The following is a 14480-nucleotide window of genomic DNA, read 5'->3' as shown; positions in this document are numbered from 1 at the left end:
AACCAATATTTTAAGCATTTTAAACTCTGCAAAACACCGATATAGCAGTATATGTAAGTTGTGATTTTTTTTCACCATGTGAATTATACCATTTACATAAAGTGAAACATGTGATGATGATACTCAGTTTCTTTTTTTAATTTAAATTTATTTATTTTAATTGGAAGCTAATTACTTTACAATATTGTATTGGTTCTGCCACACATCAACATGAATCCACCACGGGCACACACATGTTCCCCATGCTGAAGCCCCTCCCACCTCCCTCCCAGTACTCTCCCTCCTGGTCATCCCAGTGCATCAGCCTCAAGGATCCTGTATTGAACCTGGACTGGCAATTCATTTTTTATATGATATTATACATGTTTCCATGACATTCCCCCAAATATCCCACCCTCTCCCTCTCTCACAGAGTCCAAAAGACTGTTCTATACATCTGTGTCTCTTTTGCTGTCTCGCATACAGGGTTATCATTACCATCTTTCTAAATTCCATATATATGTGTTAGTATACTGTATTGGTGTTTTTCTTTCTGGCTTACTTCACTGTTTCATAAAGGGCTTTCATGTGATGCTGAAGTTCAGTTTCATAAAATGAAATGTGTGATTTTTTTTTTCTCAAAGAGATAATTATATGGTTGGGAGATAAGATTAATTTATATATAATATATTTATATATATGTTTATGTGTGTGTGTTTATGTATATGCCATGCTTAGTCTCTCAGTCATATTCAACTCTTTGTGACCCCATGGCTTATAACCCACCAGGCTCCTCTGTCCATGGGAATTCTACAGAAAGGAACACTGGAGTGGGTTGCCATGCCCTCCTCCAGGGGATCTTCCCAATCCAGAAATCGAACCTAGGTCTCCTGTATTACAGGCAGATTCTTTCCCATCTGAGCCACAAGGAAAGCTATATATATTTCATATATATATATATATGAAAGTGAAAGTTTCTCAGTTGTATCTGACCTTTTGTGACCCCATGGACTATGATACCTTCCATGGAATTCTCCAGGCCAGAATACTGGTGTGGGTAGCCATTCCCTTCTCCAGGGGATCTTACCAAGCCAGGGATCGAACCTAGGTCTCCCACATTGCAGGTGGACTCTTTACCAGCTGAGTCACCAGGGAAGCCCAAGAAAACTGGAGTGAGTAGCCTACCCTTTCTCTAGCAGATCTTCCCAATCCCAACCTAGGAATCAAACTGGGGTCTCCTGCATTGCAGGCAGATTCTTTACCAGCTGAGCCACCATGTATGTGTGTGTGTGTGTGTGTGTGTGTGTATATATAATGTATTTATATCAATATACATACACTTAAATATACATACGCACACATACACAAATATTTATCAAGATGGAAAAGTATACAGAAGAGCTAAATGAGGCAGGTGGGATGATATAAGTAGTAAATGTTATGACTCAGTGAAAATGGAGATCAATGAAAGATAGCATAGTTAAGTACTGTTTACTGGAAGAAAATATATATGAAATAAGTTTATTAGAGAGGACATGATACATAAGGGAAAGCACATACATTAATTCTTAATTTTAATCCCCCAAATTATGTCAGATTATTGAATTTCTCTGTTTCCCTTGCCATCATCACTCTGGTCCAAGTCATTCTCATCTCTTTTCTAGATGATAATAACAATCCCTTTATAAATCTCCCCTATTTGCTTTATTCAAATTCATTTTCACATAAAAGTTTAGTATTGTTATGTGTGCTGCTTCCCTTGCTCCTCACAATATGCTCTGGGGTAGATTCTTCAAGTCTCATCTTACTACTTGAAATTAAAGCACAAAAAGATGACTTCACCCAGCTAGTGGATGTCAGAGCTAAGATACAATACTGGGAACTAGAGCCTACACACTCATAGCCATTGTGCTGTGTGTCCTTCATGTATGTTGTGGTGGTTGTTATTAAGTCCATATTAAACAATGACTTTGTACCAGTGATAGATAGTATGTGTGTGGGTTGAGGGGTAGGTGGGATAAAGATTGTATAAAAACAAGCAGCTGCATGAATTTGGCACAACAGCCTGTAAAATTAGAAACAATAGGAGCACTAGAACTGAGATTGCTAAATTGGAGTTTATGAAGTTTATGAACCTTAATTAAAATGTCACTGATGTAGGTGCCAAAAAACATGAAAAGAGTAATGTATGTTAGTTAATTGTCTTCTATCTAGGGGAAGAAAATCAAGCACATTATCAAATGAGCAATGGGTATTTTACGTTTTGATTAATAACCTTCTCCATCATCAGAATCTCATAAAAATATTTGGAAACAAAGGTAAGTAACCAGCTAGCTTCAATCCTCTGTGCATAAATGGACAGTTTGTGTTTTACACATGGTCAAATTTCTTTGAGATAGGTAATATACAAATATTAATCTTTTGGAAGCCAAGGAAATAACAATCAGATATGTTCAGTGGTACAAAACAATTCATGCATCACATATTCATGTGGATGATACATCATGTTTTATTTAATTTAAATTGTTTGTTTAGATGTAAATAATTTCAGAGAACAAAATTCAGTATTCTAATTGGAAACTAATTGGCTATTCTTTTAAACTCCTCACCTAAACCCCTAAACATTGATAGTACAGTTCTAAAAAGAGGCAAAATTCACCAAAGTTTAATTTTTTTAAGAAGAAAGAATCAGCTAATAATCTACAAATTTTGGGTTTCCTTGATAGCAAAAACAATGAAAGTTACTGCTGCTACTGCTAAGTCACTTCAGTCGTGTCCGACTCTGTGCGACCCCACAGATGGCAGCCCACCAGGCTCCCCCGTCCCTGGGATTCTCCAGGCAAGAACAGTGGAGTGGGTTGCCATTTCCTTCTCCAATGCATGAAAATGAAAAGTCAAAGTGAAGTCGCCCAATCGTGTCCAACTCTTAGCGATCCCATGGACTGCAGCCCACCAGGCTCCTCCATCCATGGGATTTTCCAGGCAAGAGTACTGGAGTGGGGTGCCATTGCCTTCTCCAATGAAAGTTAAGTAGTATAAAAATAACATTTTATTTCTTTCCATATGAAGTGTCAGGCATAGTGCTTAATAAGCACAATCTCATTGAAGTCTTAGGAAGTAGTTATTATTATCCCTATTTTCTAATGGAAACACTAGTCTTGAAGACATAAATAATTTTCAAAAGTGTACTAGATAGTAAGAGAGCCGCTAGAAAATTATTTTTGCTTATTTCTAAGCCCAAGTTCTTAATGACTGTGTCACACTCTTTTTTTATTTTTTCTTCTTTCTTTTGTTTCTTCCATCCTTCCCAAATATTTATTGAAGATGCACTAAGGGAAATTATCATAGTCATTAGGACTCCACTCAGTTGGAATTTTCTCCATTTTAATATTTAATCATATAGTTTTCTGGAAACTATTTATTTTTTAATCATTTCACATTACCCAAATGTCTACTAAGTACTTGGTAACTTTCTGGTCAGTTAAATATTTTGTTTTTATGTAAACTAACTGGGGATTATCATGGTCAGATATCAGCTTAACTAATGTATAATGTTATGCTTTTCTACCTTGATCTTTTTATTTTCATGCAAGTATGGGGGGAGATGCTTTACTTAGGAATTGCAATATTAATATTTATTTACACATTGTTTGAGCACAGATGGCAATGGGAAAAGTATACACTTTATTCCAGGAGTCAGTAGTATATGACTCACAAGCAAAACAGGCCAATATTCACTGAGTATGGAACAGTTACTTCTACTTCTCTTGTCTCTCTTAAATATACTACAGAAAGCTGCCTCCATCTGTGAGAATCCACATCAGGGACAGGTTTTCCTTCTGTCTTATAAATCAACAGTCATTACTGCATTTAGTTCAGTTCAGTGGCTCAGTCGTGTCTGACTCTTTGTGACCTCGTGGACTGCAGCGTGCCAGGCCTCCCTCTCCTGGAGTTTACTCAAACTCATGTTACTCAAACCATTGAGTTGATGATGCCATCCAACCATCTCATTCTCTGTCTTCCCCTTCTCCTCCCACCTTCAACCTTTCCCAGCATCAGGGTCTTTTCCAATGAGTCAGCTCTTCGCATCAGGTGGCCAAAGGATTGGAGTTTCAGCTTCAGCATTACTGCATTATGCCTATACATGGACACACAAAGTCTTATTGCAAGTTAGAGGACCACCTACGATCAGCTCTTTCATGTTACGAGTGAGAACACTGGAAATCTACTTTTAAAGGATTTCAGACTAGATATTTTCCCTTTCTGTGTGCATGCTCAGGGCATAGAAACCATAATCCTACAGAACCAGGGTAAGACCAAGAAGTGGCAGAGTAGAAATAAGTGCCCTCACACAACCACAATGCTAATCCAATATTTGCAAAAAGAAAAATTGGGAACCCTGAGGACAGCTGTAAATCACTGGTTTGTTTGCAACAGAGTTTACTGCATAGTCTGAATTTTAGTGAGTATACAAACTTAAAATGTTATTTTTTCTCCAATTGTTGCATCATGCTCTGAAGAATATTCCTGTCTAATCTGACATCATTTAGAACAGATTCTATGTATTTCTGGTCTCTTTCAGTTATTAAAAATACTAGTAATGTTCAGCTTAAAGCTTTAATTCACAGTGCAATGAGAAACCATTGAAGGATTAAAGCAGGGGAATAAAATGACAAGATTAAAATTTTTAAAGACTACTCTGATTTCTCAGCACAAAGCAAATTATGGAACAGCAATAGTGAAAGTGGAAAGACAAGCGTCTATTACAGTTGACTGACAAGACTTGTTGATGATCAGGATAAGCATGATCGCAGTAGAGGCAGAGATGAATATCTTGAGAATTATTTTATAGATAACACCACCAGGATTTGTTAATGGATGAAACATAAGTGATGAAAGAAAAAAAGAAATCCGTGATGACTTCTAGGGATATTTTGGGGGGTGGGGAGAGAAGAGAAGGGGAGTTATGTTGTCTTTTTTGTTTGTTTGTTTTTCAACTGAATACCTGGTGAATAGTGGCTCCATTTATTGATGATTTAAAGAAACAAAAAAACTGAAAGAAAATAAGACCTGGTTGACAAGTGGAGATATATCAACAATTCTACTTCAGATAGATTTAATTGGATGCCTCCGAGTCTTGCAAGAGGAGGTAACAAGTAGATGTTTGGATACACAAGTCTGGATCCCACAAGAGAAGTTTGGGCTAAGATGTTACTGTTCGGGTTTTTGAGTATTCAGAACATACATAAAGTAATAACAAATAAGACCACTGAGATAGCAAGTAAAGAGTAATGCCAACATTTAAACAGAAATTCAGAGTGAAAATGTATAAATAGTGACGTAGTAGGATGGAAAGCAAGAGAATCCAAGAAAGGAGTCTGCTAAGTATTCATCAAAGGAAAAAATTGTGATTGTCATTATGGCAATTTTGTGGAACTATAGAAATAAACAGCATTTCACAAATAAGTAGGAAAATGGATGAAAATCGAGGAAAGGATATAATATATATCTATAAAATTTTTATATTAATTACAGTGAAGGGAAACAAAAAATGTTGGATGGGAATATAAAGGGGTGAATTTTTGTTGTGTTTTATAATTTTTAGTTTGTTTATCTCTTTTAAATCTGCTTGAAAGATAGGTGTTAGAAGATACTACACAAAGATAGGCATAATCTAATAATGAGGAAAGTAATTGATGTTTCAGGAGAAAATCAAAGGGAGGACTAAACCAGTAGTTAAGGCAGACTTAAAGGATATGCCCTAGACTGACATACAAGTATTGATTTGTCTTTGATAGGAGAGGAATCAACTTTTTCCATTTTAGTAGAAAGGAAGAATATAAAGAGGTGTGTGTAATTAAAAGAAAGTATATAGACTTTTTGTTAGAAAGATGAGAAGGATTCTGATCAGTTAAGTAATTTGATTATTTAAGAAAGAACTATCCTGTCTTTCTAAGAGAATGGTGAACTCCATTCCTCTTTTTTATTCTCCATCATTTCAGTGTTGGGTTGGAACATATTTTCTATTAGCAAGACACTGCTTAAACAATTTAAAAATGAAAAAGAATAGATTGTGCATGTAATGTGCAACTATTGATGAGTATAATTTAATTATCATATTTTTTCTAGAAAAATTAAATGTCTCCTACTGCTACCTAAGACCAATAGCCGCCCTCTTCTAAGATGAATATTACTTGAGAGATCTATAGGAAAAAACTTTTTCTTTCAAAGTAAGGATAATGTTATTTACAGCATAAAATCAATTCTTTCCAATTAAAAATAGCAATAATTATGAGTTTTATTTATTGTGATGAATAAATGAGTATATGTGCATATATATCTATATATTTATATGAATATATGTAATGAACACACACTATTGTAACCTATGGCTATATAATTTTGTAGGAATAAATGTTTTTTAATTTTAAATTAAACAAATATGAATTTTTTAATGATAAAAGGTACAATTTACAAAAAAGATAAACATCATAAACCATTAGACACTTTAATAACAAAGAAAGAATGGTTTTATGTATACTTAATACCTAGCCCCAACTGAAGAGTAAATCCAGGATACCAAGAAATATATGGCATATGTCTTTCAAGAGTTTATAGTTTTAATGAAGCAATAGTGAAGTAAACAGTTGTTTAAAATACATTATAATACATTCTTAATACAAGTGTGTTTAAATTACAATAGTCACACAATACTAAGTATCCCCACAGAGCTTCCTAAAAGAAATGATCTTAGGAGTGGGCTTTAAAGGTTTCAAACATGTTGAACAGATATAAAGGATACTTATCATGTTTTAACAAAAACATAGTCAAAGGCCTAAGATACAGGGGATATGGACAGCTGAAAATAAATAGTTATTTAGAAATCCAGGTGGTTGGGTACAATAAATTGATTTTCTCCAAATCCAATTCAGTTACTGAGCATGGCATTCATCATGTACAAATTCAGTTATTAGAAAATTTTGAGTAACAAATATGTATTAAATAGAAATTAGGTTAACTCTAATACCAAACTAAAAATTTGGTAGTCTAATAAAGGCATGTAAAAATAATTCCATCTTACTTCCCCAATTCCAATATTACAATATTTAAATATATCAAATCTTCCAGATTAGAAGCCTTTGCCAAACCCAAGTGTACTAGTTCTACATCTTATGTCCATGTGATGTTTGTTTGAACCACATAAGATCTGAAGATTTGGCCTTAACTGAGTTAGTCTCAGTTGCTTCTCAGATGGTATTACTGCATTATCTACAATGATTATTATGCAATTGCTCTCTTTTCTAGATTTGGCAGTGTGGAGGCTCATTGGAGATTGTGACTTGTTCCCACGTTGGTCACGTTTTTCGGAAGGCAACTCCCTACACATTCCCTGGTGGCACTGGTCATGTCATCAACAAGAACAACAGGAGACTGGCAGAAGTTTGGATGGATGAATTTAAAGATTTCTTCTATATCATATCCCCAGGTAAGCCATTCTGACATCTTTCTTCTTCTGCATGGGAAAACCAAGTTTTAAGAATGCTGATTATATGTTACATTATTGCTGTTATTCCACTCCTTTAAATAAGGTATTTTTATCACTGTAATATTGTAGAAGATTGTGTTTGAAAAGTTGTCCTGGGAGGTGAATTTTGACCTAAACTGAGAGAGACTATTCTTGTCGCAAATGCCTGAACATTCTTTTCTGGTTTGTTTCTTTATGAGTACAAGTATTATGCTAAAAAATAAAAAAATGAAGCAAGCAATATACAGGGAGATCCAAATTTAATTAACAATTATCAGTTCAATTTAAGAAAAAAATTTTAAGAGAAGTCTTTATTTCTATGTTTCACACATAATGCTGACTGGGTTGGTTTTTATGTTTTTAATGTTTTTGTTTGTTTGTTTTTAATGTTGTTACAGAGATTTTTTTCTGCATTATTTTCTTAAATACCTGAGTAGGGAGAGAGTGAGTGATTTCCCACAGGAACAAGATGGAAAATTATGCAGATATAAAAACTACTTTAAATAATATTTAATAACAGTAAATTACTCATCTATATATGTGAAAAAGCAATAATATATGACAATAATATAGCATCCTACTTTAGTTACAGAGTAGGATAGATATGGAAATAGAAGTAAATGTAGGATATCACTGGGTGGTGAGGTTATGAGTAATTTCATTAGTTCTTTTATTATTATTATATTAATTATAACATTATATTATTTATCAATTTCTATATATTATAAATTTTATTTATAATGCATAATATTTATTTTTCAAAATTGATTGAAAACAAATTTTAAAAGAAAACAAATAATTAAAATATTGAGAGAAAAATTGTAAACCTGTTAAAAGAAAAAATAAATCATTGTGAGAAAATTCCATTACTGGAGGATGTTATTATGAGTGATTTCATTCTTTAAAATTTTCTAGAATACCTCCAACAGCCATATTTCGTAAAAAAAACTCTGAGATATCACATTGTTTTTAAGTAAATAAATGAAACTTTATGAGAAGATACAAATAAGAGGAAGACAGGGTTGCCTTTAAGATCTCCAATCTAGACAAAGAAAGCAAATCATAAATTATATAATAGGAATTCAGCTGTATTGGTAAAATAATTTGTTGTGTTCTATTTTTGATAGTTTATGATAGGACTTAGGTCATCAATGCCATTATTATGTAGCCTGCAAGAACAGCAACAAAAACCCATGCCCACAACCTCTTTTCTACATTATCATCTATCATAAGTTTAGAAAAGTCAGTGTGGGTTCTAATTGACATGCTCAGGTTCTGAAAGTAGATATGAAACCGTGAAAATCCTTCTTTTATAGATGAAGAAGAGAATGAGCAGTATGAGCTTTCTTGTTAAGATCCAGCATTACTCTGTAGAAAAGAAAAATTGGGGCAGTGCATGTGTAAATGTGTGATGAGGAGAAGGACTTTCTTCACACGTTTTTAATCCTCCCCTGTGTCAAGAAGCTATTGCCAGGAACACTATTTCTCATATAGATGTATTTCTTGTTAATAATAGAAACCCAGTCCAGATGTTCACAAAGTTGAGCTCTCTCACAAAGAGAGAGCATGCAAATTTGCAGCAAAGCAGTGACATTTATATAACCTTTCATTTTCTTTTGATGATACTTTTTGAATTCAAATCATTACTTGAGAGATGCATAAGCTCAAACATGAAAAAAGAAGTAATGGAAGAAAGAAATGTGTTATGTGTGATTATATACAGTATGCATTCAGGAATATAAGTAATTGTGAATAATTGTAACTATGTGTATTATATTTACTCATGAATATTATTTGTGAAGCCAGGTGTTAGTCTTTTGTATAATTTCACATTGAATGAAAAAGGCAGATAAATGGTAGAACCATTTCTCATAATGTAGTGAAATGGCAAGCTTCAGAGTTTAAAGGTGAGAAAGAATGCCTACTATCTGGAACTAATGGCGTGCTGCTCAACAGGGACTGTTTGTATATTCTGGAAAATGTAGTTTTTTCATTACAATAAATATCATTTGGAAGGTTTATTCTTATAAAATTGGCTCATTTAAGCCCAGAAAGGTACTTTGGAAAGCAATAAAAGGACTTCTGAGTTATATGCTGAAAAATATCTGGGAATTTCCTTAGGGGCATTTATGCTTTTGTATGTCTCAGAGACAGCATTGCTGAGTGTGGAACCTGCCTGCTCTATATGGGCAAAGAGAGAAAATCACAAATCTGAAACAATACATTGCTTCTCAGTGGAAAAGGAAGATGGGAAGTAAGCTGGAAACTAGAGTTGGATGCCTATAAACAATTCTAGCCCTAGGCAGGTTTCAGATCATGCAAAAACAGATAAAATAGGTTGTATTGAGGAAGTCAGGAATCTATCATTTGTATGATGGAAAGCCTTCTTTGAGTGGGTAACTATTTTTGTCATTACTGACAGTTTCTGTGACTCTTCAAATCATAAATTTCTTTGCTATCATCTAAAATCATGGGGTTTTTGTTTTTCACTTAAGTTTGTATGAAGAGAAGTTGGTGTGGGGGTAGATCGGAGGGATACATGCATGTGCATTTACACTTAGAATTACATCCTTTTCTATAGTGTACATAAACACACACACACACACACACACAAATACAGGTTTATGAAAAATCTAAAAAGTTTATAGTAAATTTTAAGTCTCCAGAAACTCCATAAAAATCTGGTTAAGGAAAATGTTACAGTTCTTTCTAGAATTACCTCTGTGTATCTATTCATTTTTCCAAAATATTTTATAAGGAGACTCCCATTTTTTATACCAGGGCTTCTAGTACAAAATCTTAGTCTCCACTTATGTAGTTGTTCAAATGTGATCTTTAAGTACTGAGTCTTTGTGATTGAATGTTGACAATTTTGCTTCCTTCCAATATGCTCTATAAAATACTACCTTTCTACTTTATTGATTGGTTTAAGGATGCTTCAGTTCTGTCTTGAACTAAATGGGTACTCTTTCTCTCTCAAAAGTGTATTTCTTGCAGTTTTGATACAATGGCCAATCAGTTTTTATGTGTGCTATATTGTTTTATTTTTATTACCTATCTCTATAGCCAAAGTAGTTCAGAGACTTGTGTTACAGTGCTTAGAAACCTTCCTGTCACTTTACAGTCCTTGAAAAATATATGTGTTGAATAATTAGAACAATAAGTGAATGGCTGAATGAATGAGTGAATTTTTAAAGGGGGGTCCGTTTTGTTTCTTCTTTTCTATGGAATTCTCTATGGATGTCTGCTCTGTATCAAGGAATCCCTTCATCATAATCGCAGCAAATCAGAACACTTTGTCCCAGCTCTGTATTCCAACCCTTGATAGCAGATCCACTGATAAAAGAGTGGTGAAACATACTTTTCATATACCTGCATTCTCATTCCTCTGACTCTGCCACCAGAAAAGAAGGTTCCATCGGCTTACCTGTGTGCTTTATGTTATATGATTCTACCATAATTATTGGCACACACAGTCATATGTTTGTATCTTCCAGGACTAATATAAACGTCTAATAGGCACAATTTAGGAGGACAATAACATTTTCTAATAAAGCAGCATAAGAGCTCATAAACTTAAAATGATTACTTTTACACATGTCGATTTATGTTTTCTCATGACCCCCAATAATTTAATGTTAAAAGGAGACATATAAATAGATACATGTGTGAATTACTTTTACTTGCTTTTTTCAAAATATTTACTGTATGTCCTGTCTTCTGTATGCCCATTACCCTTTGGCAATATTGATAGAGTTGCAATGTCTAATTATGTCCCCTAAATGGATATATGAATGAAGAGAAGCAATACTTTGAAATAGTGTTGAGGCATGCATTTTCAGCATTTGTTTAGTTTGCTTTTCGGCTGTCTTTTTAAGGATGCAAATACTATAGCATCATCGATTTTTAAAGCCCTGTAGGCTTTTAAAGCCTGAGGCGGTTCTTACTAGTAATTGGGCTGTTTCAGCTTGAGCCAATCTGATTGTCCTAGCAAATCCTTTGAAGTGATGTGATGTAAGCAGAAACCACTCTACACAGAACATCCCATTATAAATGGCAACATTTTTTTTTTTCCTATTGGTCACAGGTAAAAAGCTTAAGAACTTTAATAGAGTGGAGTCACAGCACTGACTGTATATTTGACATGCTGGCTGTTCTATAAATATTGATTTTCTTTCTTTGGAGAGGTAGATTTCTAACTGTGTATCAATTGACATGATGATTAGAAGCAGCTGTCCTTATATAACCTCCAGTTGTTCTTCTTCCTTTTCTTAATAGGCTGCTGTGCTCTTGTTTTGAGCACAAATTGAAAATAAAATGGTAAAGACTCCCAAACAAAGGTATTTATATGTAACTGGGAAAACAACTTATTTTCCTTGACATTATTATCATATTTTCATCTGTATTCCATGTAAACAGAAGCCACATATTTAAAGAAGGTTTGTTGAACTTATTTTGAAACTTAACTCTCCAGTGCTAACCTTTTAAAAATACTTTAGAAAAATTAGCTCAGCAAAGGTAATCTTTGCTAATAGCATCTTCAGATCTTTTATTAATGTTTAAGGTCCACGTTAATTTTTATTGAAATTTGTATCTGAAAATACAAATGTTTTCAGCATGCTGAATTGTTTAAAAGATAACAATATTTAATAACCAGCCCTTTGAGTGTAGGGCCTAATTTCTTTCATAAGTCATAAAAATGTAGTTTCTGGCTGATATCATAAGCACAGGTTTTGATGTTTCCAGCAAAATGTGCAGCATGCAGGTTTTTTTTTAATAATCCGTGTTTATCAGTTTTGGGTTGAGTTAACATGAATACATCTGAAAAGAGTATGGCACTTCTGAAAACACATTTGTACCTATGAATTTTGAATTTTTGTTACTTAATAAGTGCTTTTTCATCAGTATCAACCATGGTATCACTGAGTGAATATGATATTAGGAGGAAATTCTCAATCATTTTGATATGCTTTATTGTAACAACACATAATTTATATGCCTCTGCGATCCCTTGAAATGCAAAATGTTGAAGTAAATGATGACACTTTATTCAATATTGTTGGTGTAGTGGACAGACAACTGCTTTTCCTCACTGTGGCCAATCATTGGTCAGTTTTTATTGTTGGTTTTGTTACTAGTATTTCATGTGTATTTATTTGTAGTTTTATAATAATAAACCTGCTTTGCTTCTGTCTTCATCTGATGAGAATTATTAAGTTCTTGATTTGCACTGTGCCAGGAAAAGGGACACAGCATGGAAAAAATATTGTCTTTGCCTTTAAACAGTGAACTTCCTAGATTATCACAGTTAATTAGTTTAAATGGAAAATATTATTAAGTACTTAGTACATGAGGAACATAGAGACGAGAATTGAAGGGGATACTTATATAAACTGTTTACATTTTCCTAGTTTCCTACTCCTCAGTCAGAAACTTCAAAGTCAAATGAATCTTCAAGTTCTTTCTATTCTATTACTGAGTTCTCTCTGCTGCTAAGCTGCTAAGTCACTTCAGTCATGTCCGACTCTGTGCAACCCCATAGATGCCAGCCCACCAGGTCCCCCCTTCCCTGGGATTCTCCAGGCAAGAACACTGGAGTGGGTTGCCATTTCCTTCTCCAATGCATGGAAGTGAAAAGGGAAAGTGAAGTCGCTCAGTCATGTCCAACTCTTAGTGACCCCATGGACTGCAGCCCACCAGGCTCCTCCGTCCATAGGATTTTCCAGGCAAGAGTACTGGAGTGGGGTGCCACTGCCTTCTCTAGTCCATCAGTTATCTTCATTTTCACACGCATCCTGCATCTTGATAACTTCTTGATTGTCCTGATGGATGGTTCTCCCTGCCTCAAAGCTTGCCCACATTGCACTCACTCTTACAGTGCTGCTAGAGAACCTTCATAAACTTTGATATCTCACTCACCTTAACGCAGTCAAAAGTTTAGAACATGGCCAACAAGGCCCTATGTGATTTACTTAACTTTTCACCCTGTACTTTCAACCCTAGCAGTCCACATACCAACCATGTAGAACCATATTCAGACCCAAAGCTCAACACGCTACCTGCCACTTTTAGGTTTTTGCATATGTCTAAAACAGTATTTAATGAATGAGTGAATGCTGCCACCTCTGCCTAAAATACCATCATCATCCATAAATCAAGTTTGATATGATTTCCCCCCAGGAGCTCCAATGGTTCCATGTACTTCCCCTGTTGTAGCATTTACCCATTTTTAAAGTACTTTTTTTTCCCTCCACTAAGCTATAAAGGAACTGTATCTGTTATTTTTTTAATGTGTTTGTTTGGTTCCATTTTTATGTAGCGTTCATTGAGCTCATATTTTTAAAACCCTTATTACATATATCAGATGCAAATAAAATGCTTTCATCACCACCCCCGTCAGCCTTCCTTCAAATCCTCTTCCTATGCATTTGCATGAATATACATATATATACACACATATATACGTAAATAAGATCATACAATGAGTACTATTTTCATTTCTTTTTAACTGAATATGTTCTTCAGTATTTTATGTTTAATTCACAAAAGACTGTATCATTTGACTCTGCAGCTAAATTGTATTATAATATATAGATGTATCAAAGCTTATCTAATCATAGCAATATACAGCATTACCAATAGTTTGCTGTTATAAAAAATTCCAAGAACATTATTAAAATAACATTTTGATGAACTTGGGAGGTTAAATCTGAAAAATGTAGCAGCATTAGGAAAGAGAGTCCTGGAGGCAGACTGCTTGGGTTGGTTCAAATCTTGGTTCCATGTAACCCCACTGTATTTACTTAAGCTCTTTGTACTTACTTTCCTTACTGTCAAAAGAGATTTATAATAATATGGCCATCCTCAGAGATTTTTGAAACTAAATGAAAAAAGATATAGAAATCACTTAGAACAGTGGCTGGCAACTAGTGTTAGATATCATTTAGTGTTAGATATTTCTGTTATTATTGACTAG

General features: G+C 34.2%; 1 protein-coding gene across 13 annotated transcripts in view; it reads left to right on the top strand.

Moving 5' to 3' along the window:
• Window positions 1-14480, top strand: part of GALNT13 (polypeptide N-acetylgalactosaminyltransferase 13) — a 952843-nt gene that overhangs the window by 746230 nt on the left and 192133 nt on the right. For all 13 annotated transcript variants that reach the window (XM_055572535.1, XM_055572540.1, XM_055572532.1 and 10 more), the window contains one exon: window positions 7285-7465. In XM_055572535.1, coding sequence (XP_055428510.1) covers window positions 7285-7465 — 181 coding nt within the window. The remainder of the gene's footprint in view (window positions 1-7284; window positions 7466-14480) is intronic.

Source organism: Bubalus kerabau, chromosome 3, assembly GCF_029407905.1.
Source record: "Bubalus kerabau isolate K-KA32 ecotype Philippines breed swamp buffalo chromosome 3, PCC_UOA_SB_1v2, whole genome shotgun sequence".
Classification (NCBI taxonomy): domain Eukaryota; kingdom Metazoa; phylum Chordata; class Mammalia; order Artiodactyla; family Bovidae; genus Bubalus; species Bubalus kerabau.
Note: the sequence above shows the minus strand (reverse complement) of the source record. Positions and strands in the feature narration are given on the sequence as shown.